The 21,412-nt window shown below is 46.8% G+C and overlaps 1 protein-coding gene across 1 annotated transcript; it reads right to left on the bottom strand.

Annotated features, from left to right (window-relative positions):
* Nucleotides 1–2,793: 2,793 nt before the first annotated feature.
* lrrc75bb (leucine rich repeat containing 75Bb) lies at nt 2,794–21,125 on the bottom strand. The gene is made up of 4 exons (XM_076163582.1): nt 20,643–21,125; nt 16,846–16,974; nt 15,298–15,410; nt 2,794–5,383 (listed from the first exon to the last, which is right to left on the bottom strand). Exons 1-4 carry the CDS (start codon nt 20,925–20,927, stop codon nt 4,786–4,788), a joined length of 1,125 nt encoding a protein of 374 aa, XP_076019697.1. The 5' UTR covers nt 20,928–21,125; the 3' UTR covers nt 2,794–4,785.
* Nucleotides 21,126–21,412: the final 287 nt, after the last annotated feature.

Raw genomic sequence — 21,412 nt, forward strand, 5'->3', positions numbered from 1 at the left:
TTTTTGTAACATTTCACTGAAGATTGAGATTTTGTTCATTTGAATGTAAAATATTTGGATTAAGAAACTGTCCAATAAGATTATTATTATTATTATTTTTAACTCATATTCCCTCATTATGGCCCTCAAGACTTTCTGTGTGATTTGTAAAACAAACAGAAAGTGTAACTGATAACAGTAACAAGTCTCCAGTGTCACTTAAATTCCAGCTGTCTGGCGGCACCATTGTGCTGACACAGCAGAATGTGATGCAGCCACCATGAGAAAGATCTGTGAGGGTAACAAATGTCCTCTTAACGTGAGGACCAAGACTTTAGGAAGCTAAATCAGAGCCGACCTGCAGCCATCTGAGGTGTTAGGACCTGGAGAGGTTTAATCAGGAAGGAAACCATAGAGAGATGGATGAATAGAGCCTGCATTGAAGTGTGAGCATTGGGGAGAAAACCTACAGGCGTTGACAAAAGAGGAGAGAAGTTTTCTTCCCACTGTTCACTTGAGTCAGTCATCTGTGGGAACAAAAAACGGCACATAGAAATCCCACACAAACTGATCTGGGTGATTTACGAGAAGTTGCCAAAATGAAAACAGCCCTTTGTACCAAACATTCTCTGATGTACTAAACAATTGCAAGTGCCGATTTGTCATCTGGAACGAGAGCATTTCTCATTCGGTTTTCTATAAATGAGAACCATGTGATGATGAATGTAAAATAGTTTTACTGGAATATTGTGACTTTTCCTAGGAATTTCACTTTTACTGCGCAACAAGACAAATGGCCAAAACACGGCACATATCTGCATCCCTCGCATGTCTGGAGGAGGTTTACGATCAGTTTGTTGCACAAACTAACTTTGGATGGCAACCAGATGAGTTCACTTCAAACCTTGCGTGAGAAACACTGACTGCACTAACCTCAAAAGGTTTGGGTTGTGAAACTTCACAAAATCCCCTCATGGCACCTCACAGTTTATATATACACACACACACACACACACACACACACACACACACACACACAGCATCTGGATGCAAGCACAGCAACAAAATCAGGCTGATTTCACTTCTTTAGTCTTCTTTCAACATTTATTGTATCATTTGACTTCTTTTAAAAGCAGCAATTTCTGCTGAAAGATTATTGTGGTAGAGTTTATCTAGCTAATCATTCTTTCTTATTTCAATATAACCATCAAGGCCTAATTACGTATTGAACTATTAAAAACCTTCTTGTTCAGCAAACAAACGGCAGCAATCGAACATCATTTCTGCATTCTGTGTAAATTTATATGATTATCTTTCTGCTATGTTGTTTCCAGACATCATTGGAGCTCATTTCAGACTGAGGAATGGAGCAATTTGGTGCCATTTACCACATTCAGCTGTTGGTGGTATTGATCAGCTCCTCTTTGCATGCAGCAAACTAAATGGCCACTAGATAGCGCATGTACGCTTCAAAAAACTACATCTGGGGTTATGATGATAAAATACTGACGAGTTTGTGTGTGTGTGTGTGTGTTTGTGCACATCTTGTTGCTGCATGAATAAAACTTGAGCACTGTTTTAATAGTGGATTTCAGGTTTAGCATGAAGATTTGATTTGCAAAAGAAAATCGTGCTTTTTGTAAAAATGCTTGTAAAAATTAGCTCAAATTAAGAACAAAACAAAACTTAAAACTTACAAGTAAGATGACATTTGACTGATATAACCTGGAACACAGAAGTCGCAGGAAAAACTCTTATCTCCAGATTTTCATGCTTTCAGATCAGTTTGTTGCCCACATAATTGGGCAAACAACAACATTTAGATAAGATGAAATCGAAAATGTCTCCAAATACTCTAGTGAAGCTCCACACACAGTACATGGAGAATGCTGTGAACCCTGCACTTTCTCAGGCTGGAGTCAGTGAACTGCTAAATGCGCAGTGTGTGTGTGTGTATGTGTGTGTTGGTGTCAGCTTCCTCCTGGAGCAGCATCCTCTGTTATCTGACACTTTGCCTCCTTGCTTCATTCCGGGGGGAGAATCAAAGATGGATGGTTCTGCCCCCGTGAACATGGGAAATGCCTGGCGAGCAGAGCGGCTTCATGTCAGCAGGAAGTTGATCATAACTCTGCGTCTGACAGGTCCACACAGGGTTTCGCACACACACACATACTCTGTCACACACACGCTGACGAGGCATCCAGCTGAAAAAAGTCATTATTGGAGTCATTAGAATATCTCTGCTCCGTCTCTGAAGTATAAACAATCACGAGTAACGTCCACGCCTCTGTTATGTCCAGAGAGTCTACTCCCTGTGTTGTGTGTGTGTGTGTGTGTGTGTGTGTGTGTGTGTGTGTGTGTGTGTGTGTGTGTGTGTGTGTGTGTGTGTGTGTGTGTGTGTGGATGGAGGGTCACAGCATGAGCATGAAGACAAAAATCTAATTCTTATCTGGAGCGACCAATGATGTCATGATTATTCTCTATTTCATTTATTTATCTTTTTTTTTGCTTCTTTTTTTTTGGTGTGTGTCCCTGGCCACAGGGAGGCGATCAGGAGCAAACACAGGGGTGGAGGAACAGGACGTGTGTGAGTCAGAGGAGAGAATTGAGCTTTCATGTGCATGTTAACATATTGTACAAAAACTATAAAAAACAAACGAAAAGGAGAAGAAAAGACAACTTCCCACTCATTTAATGTACCACCAGAGGTACACTTACCACAGTTTGAGAACCCCTGCACCAGAACACAAGTGTTAAAAAACATCATAACTATTAAGAGCTCAGTCGACACATTTCAGAGTATAATGGACTTTATTATAATCAATCATATTTTACATTTGGCCTCAAATTGACAATGAAATCACCAATAACAGTTTGTTTTCCAAATTGTACCAATATTTCAATTCCATTTATGAATGAATTGGACCCTGCAGCTTCATCAGCGTCTGTGCGGCGTGACTGAGAGGAGCCAACAATGACTTCATACAAAAAGATGATTAAAGACAGGAGACAAGAGTAAAATGATTTGTCACACACACACACACACACACACACACACACAAACACACACACACACACACACACACACACACACATACACACACACACACACACACACACACACACACACACTGCCACCACACAACCCGGTTCACTTATATCCCCTGTAGGCGCTGTATGACACCATAGAAGGAGAAGTGACACACACCACTTAACACACTCATTATCCCTCTCTACACACACACACACACACACATACATACACACACCAGGTATCATATCTAGCCTTCATTATATTGGATGAACACTAGAATGAGATAAGAATGAAGAGAATAAGACTTTAAGAAGCAGAGCGTCTTCGTCTCCGCTCTTCCTCCTGGTCTGACTCATAAATAGATTTGTTGATAATCCACCAGTGGATGAAGTTTTCTGGGGCTACTCCTGATTTGGAGAGTGGAGAAGAAGAATATAGATTCTCCCCTCACCATCTGTGTGTGATGAGGCCAAATGAGGCCTGGCAGAGGCAGAAATCAGTTCATCAGCATTGTGTGTGTGTGTGTATGTGTGTGTGTGTGTGTGGGCCAGGCTTTCCTCCAGAGCTGCAGCTTCACATATTGTCACTGGAGCTTCTTCTTCTTCTTCTCTTCTTCTGTCTCTGTCTTTTCTGTAATTGAGTATTTTCTTCACATCAGTGTTGGAGCTGAAGGATGCAGTGAGATTATTTCCGTCTGTTTCAAAGACAAATCCAGGAATTTTCGGCCATGATCCAATAATGAAGTGTCAGTGTTGAAGAAAAAAAAGACAAATATAGGCAGATTGCAGCTCTAGAACCAAAAAAATACAGTTGATAGTTTTTTTCTCAAACTCCTCTTTAAAAGTGGATTCATATCAGAATCACATGGAAATAATCTCACAATATACAATTTTTAAGCTTTAAATAACAGAATTATCATTACAGAAGTGACAGAAAAAGAAATGTTTGCAGTTTATACTTCACTTACTCTGCTACAGCTACATATTTTTTAAACAAATCCTTAATAAGGGAAAGAAACGGCTCAAATTCTGCTGTTGAATTGAAAATGATGTGGAAAAAAATCAAAACCACACTTCTTCTTCCTATTGACTTTTGAGGTGCCCTTGTGCAAGGCACTTTAACCGCTGTCACTAACTCTGGGGTGGTACCGGGAAGCTCTGGTGTGTGTTAATCAATCACTGTGTGTGTGTGTGTGTGTATGTGTGTGTGTGTGTGTGTGTGTGTGTGTGTGTGTGTGTGTGTGTGTGTGTGTGTGTGTGTGTGCGTGGAGCACAGGGATACACACACAAACACAGTGAAACATCTGGAACACAGTCAGGATCTTCTCACCGTGGCGACACAATCCAAAATCCGGTTTAAAGGTTCGTCTACATCCCATAATCCTTTGCGGTGAAAGGACGAATCCAGGTGATGTCGGTCATGACGAGGTCGCATGATGGTGTGAAAGTCGCCGAGCGTTTGTGTTCATCGATTGCTGGTAAACAAATCAGTGAAAGTTAAACAGCTAAAGTCAAAGTGGCTGCAGGATGTAAACTATGACGTCGTTGGCAGTCTGGGTATGCTGCTGATCACTTGTATTGATTTGTATTGACATTGACGCGGCGCCGTGATGTTTTGATCATGTGATGGCCCAGCTGGTGAACTGAAATGATTTGATTTGACAGCTGAGTCGCAGGCGAGGACGAGGCTCAGGGTGTCCAGAGGTCCTCATGGGGACTCAGAGGGGCCCTCTTTTAGGCTGGAGGTCCAGATCCACCACCTGAACCGTGCAGTCACCTCCCACAGTGGTGCAGCGTCACGTGTCTGGACCCACTTCCCCCGCCGAAGCCCCAGCCGCGAAGCTCCAACCTGTCCTCTTCCTCCTCTCCGTCCTGGTCTTCTCCGTCCTCGCACAGACTGGCCTCCTCCACAGACGTCTCCAGGTTTGGGTCGTAACCGGCCAAAGCCCGCATCTCGCCGCACTCGTAAATGGTGGGCAGGCTGCCGCGCAGGCCGAAGCGGCGGCGCAGGGCCACCAACAGAGGCTGCGGCACGGTGAAGATGTCCAAGTTGTTGCCCAGGTCCACCCAAGCCAGGCAGGGGAACTTCTTGGGATCCTTCACCGCGTCCGTCAGGTCTTTGAGCACGGCCGCCGTCAGACGGTTGCCGTTGATGGCGAGTATGTTCAGCTTGGGCAGGGCGCCAAGGGCGGGCAGCAGGAGACGCAGACTCTCGTCCTGCAGCTCGGTGAAGCTCAGGTCTACGGCCGACACGCCGTCGCTGCTGCTCTGCAGGTAGAAGGACACTCGCTGGACGTCCCGACCCGACAGAGGGATGCCGGACAGGTTGACCACGTCGCCGGGCGTCTTCTTCTGCAGGGTCGTTTTCAGACTGTTTGGGGGGGAAAGGAGACAAAAATGTCAGAATATGAGTTCATTTCGTTCTCTGAGGCACAAAATGGCCATCAGCCTCAGCCTCAGCCTCAGCCTCAGCTTGAGCCTCTGCTTCATCTCCATCCTCGTATGCCTGCAGTTACTTCTCCCAAAGTGCGTTAAGACAAATGATCTTTACTTAATGATACTGTGGTTATTGATCTGTGAGACTCTGGAACGGGGGGCCGCACTTCATCAGGAGCGGGCGGGAACTGCAAACTGTGCAAAAACACACACACACACACACACACACACAGTCGGCCACCAGTACAGTTTAGTGTTTAGCGAGTGCAGTGATCAATAATGTAAAGAGGGAATTTGCATTTAAATGTGTTTCGCTTTCAGCCGCTCAAGCGCCAAATTCTCTTTCTTGGGCTCCAGTTGTAGCGCATTTCCTCCCACTGAATGTAAACGTTGCTGAGCTGTGACACAAACAAATGAATAAGTTATCTTCTGGGATCTATGTGTCGCAGATCTATGACACTTATAACGGCCGATCATTGTCTCTTCTGTTCTAGAACTGGACATCATAGAGTCTAAATGCACTCTGTGTCGTGTTGTGTTGTGTTAGGTATAGATTGCGGTGCGTGGACGTGCCGTCTTGAGGACCTGCTGCAGTGCTTGAGAACCTCTGTGTTGTCTAACCAGATTTACACTTTAAATGAGGCAAAGCAAAGTGGCAGGAGATGTTAGAGGAACACGGCGGACGCGTGGGCGAGTTTGTTTAAGAGAGAGGACGATAATCCCAGGGGAACACGACTCTGCTGCTTTGTCTCCATCCTCGCTCTCGATCACTCTCTCTCTCTCTTGCTCACTCTCACTCTCTGTCTCTCTCTCTCTCTCACGGCTCACTGGGGGCCGAGATCTGCAAGATTATTGATTCGGTGAGTGGGCTACAACTCATCTCTCCTTCCCTCCTTCCCTCCTTCACATCTCCACTCTGGCTCATCTTCCTCCTTCCTCTCTCTCTCTACCTCCTCCTGTCCTCTTTTCCGCTCTCTCTCTCTCGCTCTCTCTCTCTCACTGTCTCTCTCCCTCCTCTGGTCACTGTCTAATAATTCTGAACTGTGATCTGATTGATTATGTGGATGCTCTGACTTTTTGTGTTCTTGTCTTCCAAATTCTTCACCCGTGTCCTGATCCGTGTGTGTGTGTGTGTGCATAGGAAGGCACAGCCAGGCAGGGTAGCTGGTTGAGTGGGTGGTTCTGGGCTCTAATGTGCTTTTAATGAGACGGCTGGTTCTGGTTCAGACTGCTTCCTTCGCCCACAGAAAGGGGTGGGGGGGGGGGGAATGAGGGGGCCCAGCCCCCCCAGGGGTGCAGCTCGCCCTTCTTTCTCCTGCAGCCACCACCCATCCATCTGTCCGTCACCGTGCAGTGATACAGCAACACACACAAACCCAACCCAGAGTGATGCTGCTCCCACTGATGTGCTTGATGGCCTTGCTCGTGGGCAGCGGGGCGTTTTCCTCCCGCAGCAGCTGACACACAAAAACACTTCAAAGGCGCGGTGGCGTAAACACGAGCGTGTTTCATCCGGCCTCAATTAGAAACAAACAACAGAGTGGAAACGCGGCTGTTTTCCATGTGCAGCAGCCGACGCTGGTCAAACTAAAGCCAGCTGCTTCAAACGCGGGTTCATCTTCAGACGCTCTAGCTGCTTCTCTGAACGTGTCTCTTCCTCGGGGACGTCGTTAACTTTCACACACTGTACCCAGGCCCTCTGCTGAGCCACAGTTATGTAAACCCACAAAGGTGCAGAGGGAGAGAAAGAACCTACACCTGCAGTTTGTTTCAGACGCTGAAATCGACTTAACGAAGCTGCTGCAAACTCCATTTCGATCGCGAATCGATGGTTTCCGTCTGTACTCAAACCGAGCAGACACGACAGAGACACACAGGCTTATGTTGCACTTCTCTGCAGAGCAAAGATCGAGGAATGTGTCATGATATCTACATCGGACTCCTTCTCTCCTCACTCCAATGAGCCGCTCCTGCTCTGTGTTCCATCTCTCCACACTCTTCTTCCCCAGAGGAAATAAAAAAGCTTCTCCATTAAAGGTCACGGCACATTCATTGATTTCCACTTTTCCCCGCTCTCCTCCTTTACGTCTGCCGGTGCCATTCAGCGTCAGGTTCCGTCTCCAGTCCGTCTCGCCGTCTCCAGTCTGTCTGGCTGACTTCACACTCGGGTGCCGGAAGGGTTAATCACTTCTGGGATTCTCTCCTAACGTCAACATTGTCCCAGAAGAAAGGGAAAAAGTGAGGATTTGAAACGACGGCGGATCCTTTTTAATATTCTGCTACCCGGGGGGTTGAGAGTTAAAAGCAAACGGCGGGAGAATCTTGTAATCTGTCCGCCCACACGGAATACGACGTTCCCCTTCATTTACTCTCATGAATCCGTAATACAGCAGGAGGCAGCGAGATGTTATATTTATTTCTCTGTGTACATTTACGATGGGTTTTTTACGAGAGTGTTAAATTCTGGGCCGCTCATGAGACGGGCCGACTCTGAACACGGTAGATTTACATCGTGTAACCGCTCATAGAGGCCGAAGCAGGAGGGACATCAGGATTTAAACTTGTTCCTTCCTGTTTCTTAAGTACAAATCCAACAATTTAGCACCGGAATCATAGATCTGATTCGTGTTAAGGTACTTGTTGGTCTCCTGAAGATGCAGATTGGATTGGACGCCCTCTTCCTCCTTCTCTTCCTCTTGGCTCCTGACTCATTCTCTCCGTGGGAAAACACACAGATTCCTCGCCGCTCAACATTCTCGACCCTTTTGCGGTGGCGGCGGCTATATAGATTTAGCTTCGGGGCAGGAAAACACCGAGTACACAAACTACACGCGTAAAACTTGCACCATCGGGACGGTAACATCAAGCGAGGGGCGCCTCAGCTGGGACGGCGACCTCATTAATACTAATTGCCGTTTACTTCTCCGCTGAGGCCGCCGAGCGTCTCGTCTCTGTCCAGTCCGGCGGAAAGAATCTTAGCAGTTGAGGAACAAGTGGAGGTGGAGGCCCCGAGGGAACGCCGGGATCGATGCGGGCCCCCGGCAACGCTTCGGTCTTGACTTATTTATTCCTCGGGATCGATCGAAGCTCTCTTACCTCCGGGCATCTGTATAATACATGTGAGTTTGTCTCCACGCCACGCAATCTCCCTTGAAACAGGGAAGATTTGCTCCTTTTTTATTCCTGTTTCTTATTCCACAGGCTCATTTTCAAACCCCCCCTTCCCTCCTTTGCCCTCTGCTTCCGATATGTTGCTCCCATGACACCGGCTGGTTTGGTCTGAACCCATTAAAGTGTCTCCGAGCAAAAAATAGAGCGGAATTTTGGCGTCGGCGCAACTATGTATCTGTCACGCCGGAACTGCAGCGCTCTGGGAAACCTAAGGGCAGACAGGGGGGAGAACAGCGGTCCTCCACATTTCCAAAGGATTTAAGCAGATTAAAGCTTTCTCTAAAGCTTCCGCCCGTCTTAAATCAGTCACCTTGCTGCGGCGCCGTGAGGCCAAATGATCAAATCTTATCTGAATTTATCCCGGAAAGCCACAACGTCAATGAAAATATTGCGGCGAGGACTCCCCACATCTCCCCCCCCTGATCAGCTAGCGGCTCCATCAAAGTCTGGCACCATTCGTCCCCGTCGGCCCTCTGTGCAGGTGTGGGGGCGGAGCTTTAATGAGGCGCCAGATGTGAGGCGAGCACAGCAACCCTCAACTCTCACGGGTTGTTTGAGACTTGAACTCCATTGATAGATTTTACAAAGCGAGCCGCAAACCTTATCTCCTTCTAAGTGACGAGTTCTGCGTCTCTGATGTGGTTACGCCTCATAAACTGTGACTTCCTGCCAAAGATAAAAGCATATTTACGCTGTTGCGCCACCGATCATAAACCCTCTCGGTACATAATGTGCCATAATGCCGTTGTGCGTTGTGTTCTCTCTCTGCAGCTGAGCTATAAAACTCTCCCCTGATTCTGATTTGATGTGACAAACTGGATGCTGATGAGAAAAGGAAACCGTGACGGAAAGCCATAGAAAACTGTTTGCGTTACGTAAGCGCACACGGCCGCCGCGTCCAGGCACGGTTATGAAAGCGGCATTAAAATGCAGAGAAGCCAAAGGAAGCGAGGAGCGAGGGGCTGCACCGGGGGGGGGGAGCGATCAGGATCAGCTTTAAAGGAGCAAGACCCAAATTCAGCTCCAGCACAGACATGTTTATCAATCAAAGCTTAGAAACCGATTCAGCTTCAGTCCCTGGATAGAAACCACGGAAGTTTGCTGCAGGATTTCCTTTGCGTCTTTAATTTCCTGTTAAACATTCCCCCTCAAAATCCCTCCAAGACGTTTCATCATTGTATATTTCTTCTCATTGCGGCTCTGTGCCCTCATCCTCTTCCTCGCGCTCCAAGATCTCCGCACGTGGCACGGGGAAAGCTTTTCATTATTCATTCAAGATACTCCAGACTCTATTAAAAGCCGAGGTCAAACAGGAAACAGGTTGACCAGGCTGAGTCTGAGTGAGAGACGCAGTCGAGTGGAATCATCCTTCATCTCTGAATGGACGTCGTGTTACACAGAGCGTGATGAGGTCAGCGGGTAGACGAGCGCAGGTCTCTCTGCTCTCCGCTCGGCCTGATCCCTGGGTATGAACCTCTTCACTCTGTGTACTTTCAATACAATATAGCTCAGGCATTCATTGTCCCCAGAGGATGAATATGCTTCCTGTACTCTTCCTCTCGCACCACAGCCAGCTCCAGAATTTCCATTTGTCTCCCACTTCCTCGTCTCCAAACGCAACCTAAATGTGCTTTGGATAATCGTGATCCTCAGAGGAGGAACCCTGATTCTGATGACATCCCAGCTTTTCCTCTAGTTAAGGATAGAATTCCTGCTCTCCAAAGGATGAATCATTTTGTTGTTAGTGATTTTAGGCAACAATTCCATCATTTCTTTGCTTTGCTTTGCCCTCTGACCTTGACATTTCGGCCCCACTAGTGGTAAGAACCTCAGGGTAACAAAGTTCTGATCATTCCCGCCTACACATCACGTCCCACACGCCCCCCCTTTGCCCGCCTCAGGATCTGACCTCGTGGGGTCACGGGGGTCGGCTGTGCCTGAGTCAGAGGGTTTGCGTCCTCCGGCGTCCGCTTTGTCTCCACAAATAGATTGAGGGTCCGTGTTAATGACACACGGCTCCACCTACAAATGTGCAGCAAATATATTAAGATGGAATTATCCTTTCTTTTTTTTTTTTTTTTAGACAAATGTAGAGCAGCTTAGAGGCTTAGAGAACAATGAGCGAGTAATGAGATTATGCTGTGTATCTGAAACAGCAACATCAACCCACGATTGGTGTGTGTGTGTGTGTGTGTGTGTGTGTGTGTGTGTGTGTGTGTGTGTGTGTCCTGCTGCTGCTGATGCGACTACACAAAGCTCAGCCTGTGACACAATGTTCAAATGTGAAACTGTTTTATTTTCTGTTTTTCAGACGCTTTTCTTCCTCTTCTGCTCTGACAGCTCACAACTTCACTCCAACGACAAAGTGGCGTTTCTGGTTTAGATCTCCAGTGCGATGAGACGAAGGGATCAGCAAGTCGAGACAGGAGAACGTTACAGTAAGAGAAATGCCCAAGACTGTGTGGGAACGTTTTTGACACACCTGTCCTTCACCTACAGGGTCCCTGTGTAAAATGGAGCCATATGGATCCACTGAACACATTTAAAAACCTACAAGTTACATCTTAGGTAAGATACAAACATGTCAGCTGCTCAGAAAGTGTTTACCTATGGTGTGTAACCGTTACTCCACAATCAGACATATGACTGAGAGGATTGCAAAAATGAGAGGCTCCCCAACAATACTCCTTTGATGCTTGGATCCTCATATCAGAGGAGGAAAAGCTTCTCAGAGTGGAGCTAGAACAGATTTCTTCAAAGATTACAGATAATAGAAGAATCCTATTAGAGATTGAATTACTCAGACGCTGGTGGAAAGGTGAACAGTACACAAACATCTAAGAAACCTTTCACTCCACAACCAAATATAGACAAATTGCACCCCGGCCGGCTTTAAAGCTTAGCAGGTGATGATTCAGAGGCGAGAGGATGATGTCAGGTGCCTCTTGAGGAAATGGAGTTTTTTTTATATCCCCGAGCAAAGACAGAGAGACACGCTGATGATTGAACTGAAGCAGGGGGGGAGCAGGAGGGGATCCAAGCGAAAGAGGCACATTTGGGACTGAAAATAAGATGTAAGAGTCTCAAAGTGTCACCGTGCGGGTCACAAGTTGGTGTGTGTGTGTGTGTGGGTGTGTGTAGGGGATAAGCGACGGCCTTGGCAGCCTCCTGTGTGAGCGTCGGGAGGTTTGAAATGGAACGTTCCAGGTAGCACAGGAGGAGAATTTTGAGAAGCGACTGAGCAGAGCTATAGGAGGACGTCACCATGGTGCAGAAGGTTGTGATGTGTGTCTGTGTGTGTGTGTGTGTGCGTGTGTACATGTTGCTCCGTGTGAGCGTATGTGGGACGAAGTGACAACATGATGACATAATGAGAGAAGGTCACATAAAGGACAGAACGTCTTAGAGAGACTTGGAAAAGTTAGAGTTTGGACCTTCTGAACTTTTGAAACAGCAGTTCCACCTTAAAATCACAGTTTGCTCCTTTTAAGGCGGAATTATCGACTCTTTAAAGCCATAATGCTTTACATTCTGTGACAAACATCCTTCTGTCACATCTAAGAAAGACAAATATGTGTGTGTGATCTAATCTTAGCAGGTGTTTCATTCTTAATGAGCTCAGCATCAGGTGTGTTTGGCCAGTGGAGATCACGTGAACACGCATGACGGCTGCCAGTCTACCAAGCAGGCAGATCAGGTCACATTCTCATCACATTACAAGCAGCGTTAACACCTTTCTCCTCATTTGGAAAACGCATCTGCACACAAATCACATTTTATCACGAGGTGTAAACGATGCCGCCGTGCCAGCAAACACACAGCACAGATATCACACACACACACACACACACACACACACACCAGCAGGCCTGATTCTGTTTATCTGTGCGGAGGGAAGTCACCTGTGGACTGAGCAGTGTGAGATCTGGGTCCGATATCAGGATTTTGGAACGTGGACGGACAAAGAGGAATACAGATGTTCGCCCACAGCTGGTGACAGTGGCACAAACAGCTGTTAGGCTCACGACTCACTTCACTCTTCTTCACCTTCAGTCAGTCTGCACCAACTGGTCTGTACAGACTGTCTGCAGGACTCAATGGCGGCGTCTTACCTAAACGCTCTCCGGATTTCATCAGAACATCGAGTTCATTTATTCAACTCTAGCTCAAAGCGTGGGTATATGTATATAAATGTAAATATGTGTTTAGACTGAACAGATCGGTAAATGAATAGAAGCCAATCGACCCCTTGATCCTGTGAAATTCCTCTAAATGTATTGAGGAGCCGCTGTGAGAGTCTGGCATTAATTATGGCCTTGCAGTAAAGACGAAGAATGAAACAGCATCTGCGATCAGAGTCCAATCTCCCTCAGAATGTGCTGGCGAGGCAATTTCAAAGTAATAAAAAAAAAAAAAAAAAGCTTGATTAATCTGAAATTCAATACCAATTACACAAACATTAAAAAGCCGTCTGGGGACTCGAAGGGAACGCCAGCATTCCCAGAAACCTGCCACGTGCAGCGGCGGGGGTAGACGAAATTGTGTGGATGATGGACGGAGTGTGACGCATATTGCAACCATAAAGCTCTGAATTGTTCCGACTTATGCGTTATCTCTACGGGATTTGCGATAAATTGTTTTGATTTCATGAAAAACAATCTAATTTGAGCCGCAGCTGGAGAGGAGGAGGAGGAGGAGGAGGAAGAGGAAGAGGAAGAGGAAGAGGAGGAGGAGGAGGAGGAGGAGGCCTGCAGCACTATCCTGCTCTTATCAAATAGACTTTTCAGTATCGCCTCAGAAAGGAAATAAGAACGTGAGGGAGAAGAGAGTGAATCACTTTGGTTCCTAAATATCAAATCCGCAATCGATTCGGAGCAAGAAGGGAAAAGGAAAAGAGGGAAATACGCGAGCTCTAATCAGAAGCCCGACAGCGTTTTCCCCCTCAGAGCCCCGGGCTCAAACGGTAAAAAGGCTCTGTGTGTGTGTGTGTGTGTGTGTGTGTGTGTGGCAACTGTTGAACAAAATGGACTCTTAGCAGAAACGAAAGGAAAAATCCAGAGGGAGACGAAGAGAGGAAGAAAAAATCAATGCGAGAAAGAGATTTTTTTTAACTAGCCGTAGAAAGAGAGCAAAGAGACGAGGAAGAAAGAGTAGGAGGAAAATGAGGAAGAGGAGGTGTGGAGTGAAAGGATCAATTAGAAAAGCATTGATGCGTTCAATGAGCTGCAAAATGTGACGAAATCTGTTATTGGACGCTTGATCTCATTTCTCTGGATGTTTTTAAATGAGTCTCATACTTACACAGTAACATACACAGCAGTATGTGTGTGTGTGGGTGTGTGTGGGTGCGAGGCTGTCTGGGCGTGAGACAGGGCTCACTAATGAGCAGGCTGGGAGAGGAGTCTGCCTTGTTATGGTTGAGTCCTATTTGGGAAACATTGAACCGAGAGACTGGGGGGAGAGGGGGGGGGCACTGTGGGGGCGACTGGAGGAGGGGGGTGGGGGGGTGATACGTTAACTCGGCCTGTCAAAACACACATTTTGGATGTGGCTTAATTGCTGCGGGAGAAGAAGGAGCCTGGTGATCATCATTAGAGGAAGCTTCTGTTTCACGGGACGACGTCTCCACCTGTTACTTCATTTGGAGCTTCTTTGTTTTTTTTTTATCTCGGCTTCTATCGCCGTCTCTCTGTTGCTTCCCGCCGCTAAGCCGCGATCTGATCTTGTCCTTGTCCTAGACGGCGGCGTTTCAGCGACAGCCGGCGCTCAGGTGAACCCCGACAAAAGGAAGCTGCAGATGCCTTCTTTGCTGTCGTGAAGGTTGTTGATGTTTCTGTCTGACTGAGCAATTAAGTGTGGCGGCTTAATGGAGGCGAACACTTAGCGTTATTATAATGTCTGTAAACTAATCCAACATGTCAGAGCGTAAGCCAAAGATGCTGTGAGAGCTCCAGGCAGGAAACTGTTCATGTTCCAAATGGACAGGTGATGAAGAAATACAAGAAAAATACAACAATTTCCCCTCAAAATATATTTCAATGATAGAATGGATTACATTTCAAGGATTTCTTCCAACTTGAGTTTCTTCCCCTTAGGCCCAAAAGTTGTGTTTCCAGCCCAGAGACACAGAAGACACTTTGCACCATAGTTTATAATGATGAAGGTGATCGCAACTCACTGACAGCTTCTAGGAATCATAAATAAATGAAGAGGAAAAGAGGAGAAAATGTAAATATTGGAGTGGATTCTTCTGTTATTTATATTTTAATATTCAACTGAGGACTCAAAGTAACATAATTAAATATATGAATGAATGAAAACAATATCAGTTCATCAATTTGGCGATAATGTGTGTGTGTATGTGTGTGTGAATTTACCAAAGCAGGTGTCACACAGGGCAAAGTCTGAAAGTAGAGAGCAAGAAATCCAGCAACTTTCCATACATTGTTATAGTGACAGATGAAGAGGAAAGGAGGGAAGGAGGGAAGGAGGGAAGGAAAGTGAAATAGAGACGGCAGAGTTCTTCTCCTCACAGCAAACTTCCTCCACATCAGAGAGCTATTTCAGAGACGCATCCCTGTAAGTTGCTTTGTGATTTGCATTCATATTTCATGGCGAGGACGGACGTGTTCAGACCCAAACACACTCACACTCACACACACTCACACACACACTCACCAGGCCTGAGACTTGCTCCGGGAGACGCTCTTACTGGTCCACTTGGAGTGCGGGGTCAGGTGGTAAATCAGCTGCTTGCAGATCTTGTTGGTGGACTTGAGCGCCTCGATCTCCTGTAACATGCAGACGAACATGTGTCCATCAAATACTACACACGCTACATGTGAAGGTGTTTAGTGATGATTAGTGTCCTTATTTGTGCTGTGCTGCTTAAAAACATATCCAACATCAAAATACTAAGTTTCTCCCCCTCCTCCTCCTCCTCCTCCTCCTCCTCCTCCTCCCCCTCGCTCCCTCACCCAAGCGCGAGGCAGGAAGGCCTGAGCCGAGCAGCGAAATCCAATTAATGGTACAGCACGACAACAAGGAAGAAGCAATGTGGCGCGGGAGAGAAGAAAGACAGGAGCAATTTACCCAAAGGCGCGTATTCATCCGCACTTCCCCGTCTCGGGCAACAACAAATCCGCCTCATACTTCAAAAGAGTCAGAGCCACCGCTTAAACGGCGTGGCTGACTGAATATAACATTATAGCTGCATACTGAGTCACCGTACGAGCGGCGTGGAGACGCGGTCTGCAAGAAGCGGTGAGGTCATTAAATGCGTCGTACTGTAAGCGTGTGCTTCACATTAATCACTGCTCTGTAAACCCAGAGTGCATCGGCGTGAATCATATATTAAACGAGCCGTCAGAAACGTGCTGCCGTGACTTTGAAGACGCTGGGATGTGCGGCGCATTCTTTTAGCCTCTGACGCGTCCTTGGAATATAGAATGTAAATAATTTTCCCTCTGACAGAAGCGTTAGCTGTGAAAGCAGCTGCCAGGCCCTGGATTCAGCTCTCTGCCTCTCTCTAAACCCTCATCACGACTCACCACGGCATCCCGGTTTCAGGAGCGCCAGCCAGTGAGGAAACCTCGCCAGCCAGCTGCTCGCCCCCTCCTCCTCCTCCTCCTCTTCCTCCCCCCTCCCTTCCCTTCTCCTGGGCTTTCCTCGCTAAAGAAATAAAAAGGCGATAAGAGGTTCTGACGGGTGATAATCGCCTGCGTAAAGACTCGGCCACCGTGACACTATCTTAACTTTTCTTCTAGGAGATAACTGCTGACTTCAGATAAGCCATGATAATGACAAACTGCCACTGTGAGCTTCTTCTTTTGCAGCATCTTCATACCTCACAACTCAGTCGCTTCATTTGCACCCAAACGCTACTAAACTGCCTTATTGAAGTGAGAGAAGGGTGGGAAGTGGAGCTACTAACTGAACTACTATTGTTACCGCAGCTTGAAAGTAGCTTTTAAAGGCGAGAGTCAACAGAGGCAACAAAAGGTGAGAGACAAGACGCCAAAGAACCAACAAAGAGTTAGAACCCAGAGAAGGTCAAGCTGTCTTGCTGACAGAGAGAACAAAGAGCTTATCAGAAGGCCGAGTCACCGTACGCAGACGATCCACTGATATATATATATACTGCAGGTCGAACAAGGAGAAGATGATTACGAGAGATTGGCCCTAAACTAGGTATGTCTGAAGTGGGAGCAGATGAAGTGAACGTACCCTCTTTGGACACTGCAGGTCCCGGGCCAAACCCAGCAGCAGCTCGTGAGAAATGGGGTCCACCAGGTTGAGAAACGCCGCATTCTTGTACAAAATGTCATTGAGCGACGTTCCCTGCAGCCCCAAGTCCTGCAGGAAAACACCAAGACAGCAAAACAATTTGGGTTGAACGCTTTAATGAAACTCGAGGTGGAATTCAGCCCTTCAGACTTTAACAGTTTGATTCATATATAATTCAATATTCCAGCGACATTTCACGGCCAGATAGATCATCGACTTGGTGCCTTTCATCTTGACTTCTTACCGCTGGGCGAGCAGCTGAGGTTTCAGCCTACGAGATGGTGCAACACCCAGTGTGTGTGTGTGTGTGTGTGTGTGTGTCTGTCTGTCTGTCTGTCTGTCTGTCTGTCTGTCTGTCTGTCTGTCTGTCTGTGTGTGTGTGTGTGTGTGTGTGTGTGTGTGTGTGTGTGTGTGTGTGTGTGAAGGCTCATTTATCTTGAATATCTAAGTGGTATTGCAGAGGATGAATCTTCTCACATTTTCAGGTTTCAGCGTTTGATCATTTTCCGGAACCTTTTGACTGAAGGTAAACATGTTGCAAACCTCAATCTGCAGCATTAATGAAAGGAAAGATTGTGTGATTTCGCAGAGCAGTCTAATAAAAGGAGGAAGCGGGACATTTCCCAGGGGGTTTGATGATATCTGTATCATCTTCACCGACACTGTAAACACGTTACAGACGAGCGCAGCTGCATCTTCAGGTGCTGCTACAGTCTGAGATGTAAACATTTCCAGACACTATAAAGAGCCTCGGAGACGTGCGGCCGCCATCTCCTATTTCAAGGACGTTGCACAGACAGATAGACAGACAGACACACACACACACACACGCCCACGCACGGGCCTACACACAAAGATTCATAGATATCTCGGAATAGTCGATTAAGAGGAACTACTTATCATTAAGCGGTTGATTCCTTGTTTTTACCTCGGACATGGTCGTGTTTGACTCTCAGCAGGTCGGCCTGATGTCATGACCACGTTTATGTTTTGGAATGCAATTTTGAAAGCTTAGAAGTCATAGAATCAAGATTTTGTTCCCTGATTTCTTCAATGTCTTTGCATCTGTAGCTATCAAGTCTTCATATCATTGGCTGGCAAAGTTGAGTGGGCGTGGCTATATCTTCTATCTCCCATATCTCATTTATTCTTCTGTTCTGCCTTGGCGGCGGTATGAAAGCTTTCTAGTTTACGAATAATCCTTAGCTCGGGATTTGGCGCAGCTTTTATTGTTCCGGACTTCCCTTTAATCTCTCTACTCTGCTGGGTGGGTGACATAACTGCTGGATGGCAAGAATGGAGAGGAAATCTGTCTACACGGCGATAAAGACGTTTTAATCTGTGGTAAAACTGTGCAGCAAAGCCCGAGCGCTCGGCATAAATAGACCGTAAGCTGTGTGAGAGACGCTGCGGCTTATGAAAGAGAAGGCTGGGAGGCAGAGGCTGTGAAGAACACGCACCGCGCTCTGACAGCCCCGACACTCAGGGGCACCCAGGGAGCACGGAGGAAAACTCCCATCAGCATTTTCCCCTCCTCCAGCTTCTGACTTGATTTATTGCGGTGCGGCTCTGTGGGATTCCCTGCGCCGGGGCTATCCTACAGTCCAGGTCTCCCTTCAGTAAACCTCATTTAATGTGGAACCGTGGGTGTCCGGGACTAGAGGGGCAGTATAGTGCAATTTGATGGTTACTTGAGTTGCGTTGAAATGAAGCCTAGCTTGCACGTCTGTTGTTGACAGTGTTTGTGAGGGATTCAAGGGGTTAAACAAACGCATCGTGCTGATTACTTTGCTTGATTCAGCTTCATATACACCATGTCTTCTTGCGTCCTTGTGAAAGCTGCATCTAATCTCACATCTGCCTTGTCACAAAAGTCTGAATAAAGCGACGAGCTCTGAGTGTCATCCCACACACTGATCCATCGCAAAACCAGACACACCGTGCATCAAGCAGTGTCTGGCTTTGTTGGGATTGAAAGAGTAAATGTGTTACGACCCCTCGGTTTGCATTATCCTGCCAACATTCATGGTGCAAAGCCAAAACTGCACAATAAAGCTGTTTGCCTCTCTTCTGGGAGTTTAATGTTTTTAAGATGGCTTACAGTCGAGTTAATGTCTCACACTAAAGTCACATAATTATCAATTCTAATACGTTATTTGAGGAATTTGTGTAAAATACCTCTATTCTAACACTTAACCTCAGACCTGAACAGACTGACAGCACTTCCATTAGCGTTGTAAGAGCGTAATAGGTAGGAATATTAGCTGTTTCTTTGTTTACTAATGAATATCGCAAAGATCCCAAACTAATTATCTTAATAGCCCAGAAGGCAGATCCGAGAAGGAGATGCGGTAAAGAAAGGGGGGGGGGGGGGGAGTTGGTGTTATTGGTTTCCTCCTTGTAATGACTTCCTGCGTGTGAACGAGGCATGTTCCAGCATCCATCAACTCCAGGCGATTATCTCTAAATCATCCTTTCCAGAGAGAACGAGCCGCTTTCCTGCCAATTTAGAACAACAGGAGACGTGCTCGGTGTTCTCTCCTCAACATATTAAAGCGTTATTACTCGGGCGTGCTGGCTTCTGCCCCCCCTTCCCCCTCCTCGACAACAACAACAAACAGCAGTGGCGATGCTCAGGGATGGCCGCTGTGAGTGATGAGGAAAGGAATGCAGGGGTCGTGAGAATCTTAAATGCGCTGGTATGGGAAATAGAGTCGAGTCAACAATCGCTCTTAACTCATCCGCTCTCCAATCCTGTGCAGATTTAAGCAATTTCTATAAATCTGTCTCTAATTTATTCTATTGACTAGTACAGAAGGGAAGGGGAGCTTTCACCGCAGGGGGCCTGCTTGATCAGACCTGCTTTTGTCTGAACTTCAAGCAGCTACCAGAAGGCATTGGAAAGATCAAGCTGAGCTCTTTCTTCATTGTTTGCTTTTGGATAAATGTGCAGAGAGAAAGGTGAAGGTATTACACACACGCCAAAAAACAAACAAACGCCAGGAGAAGAACTTTCTCTACAGCTGGAAGCCACCAGTCCGACAACAAAGACGTAAACAGATTAGACAGCTACTCAACAAAACCACATCTGAGCCTCAATTGAGTTTTGATAGACTGATCCCTTCCCGTGTGGGTTTATGTTAATATTCAACACTCTCTCTCTCTCTGCGTACGGCAAAAGTCCCTCACAATGGAGACACAGTGAGCAACGCCTGCAGCCACCACGGAAGAAACGCAGCTAATTTAGGTTGCTTACTAGAGATGACTTCATAGCTCGTGAGTGTCAGAAACAAAACACGACAGGCGACTGAAATTGGAAAGGAAAGTTCCACACATTTAATCATTATGAGTCATAGAAAAAAATGTCTTTGTTCTGTTCCGAGGGCCAAGAGGGCTCAGATCTCATTTGCTTTCAGATAAGAACAGGTGGTTGTCCAGTAAGATTCCCTGCCTGTGATGAAATTCTAATAATAACACAAAGCACAGTTTGCAGAGCGTCCTAGTGCCTTTGAGCAATACAGTATCTCTCTGGTCTATTCAGTGTATTTCCATGAGACTTGGCCTATTTACTGTTATTATGCAACATATGGTAATATTCAGGAAACATGCAGGAACAGATGAGAAACATGTATTTACTCCTCTACAGCATCATCTCATTCCTCCAATAACAAAGTTCCAAATCAGGGTGAAAGTTGATTAAATCGATATGTAATCAGAGTATCGGTGCTTTGCTTTACCTTCCTCAGCAGTTTCAGCACTTCGGTCGCCTGCTCCGTCTTCTGTTCCCTCAGCAGCTTCTGCATCTCCCGGATCCACGCCACCCGCCTCACGTACGGGCTGCGGTCGCTCCTCCGCAGCATCCCCGGCAGCTTATCGGACTTGAGCATGAGGGAGGTAAACAAAAAGTCCCCGGCGCTCCTCTCGCCCTCTCCGGCCGCGTCTCTGTCATGTCCCCGGCGTCTCCTCTTGGACACTTTACCGTCCAGATCGAGACTTCTCTGTCTGGTCAACTTGGAACCCATCACTTTACCCGGGAGGACGTCTCGGTGCCGGTCAGGTCAGGGAGGATTTCACGGCACGCAGCCATCGCCACCAGGCTTAACTTGTAGAGCTCCCGCGGGAAGAGACGAACGTCCGTCCTCCAGACAGTGAAAGTTGGACAAACCGCTTCAAACTGCGCGGATCGCCGTCATGTGCGCTGCGTCTCCCCCCCACTTGCCGCTTCCATCCATCCATCCAGTCAGTGGCTGAGCGCCCCGGCAGCCTCCGCTTCACTCGGGGCTGCACCTTCTCCGCCAATCAGAGCGGGACTCTGCTCACCGTGCACACAGCTGCCACATGCATGAACACACCGAGTCATTAAGCTGATGTGATGCGTTTAAAGTCTGAAAACACACAATGCAATTATTTGTAGCTTTATATCAAATAAGGTGCATTAGAAATATATTTTTAATTGAAAGATTTGGCATCCGGTAGCGCCTCCTATTGGTGGAGTCTGATTTGTGAA

The sequence above is a fragment of the Genypterus blacodes genome, unplaced genomic scaffold, assembly GCF_046128005.1.
Source record: "Genypterus blacodes isolate CSIRO-AG114 ecotype Tasmania unplaced genomic scaffold, CSIRO-AGI_Gbla_v1 ptg000133l_1, whole genome shotgun sequence".
Taxonomy (NCBI): Eukaryota; Metazoa; Chordata; class Actinopteri; order Ophidiiformes; family Ophidiidae; genus Genypterus; species Genypterus blacodes.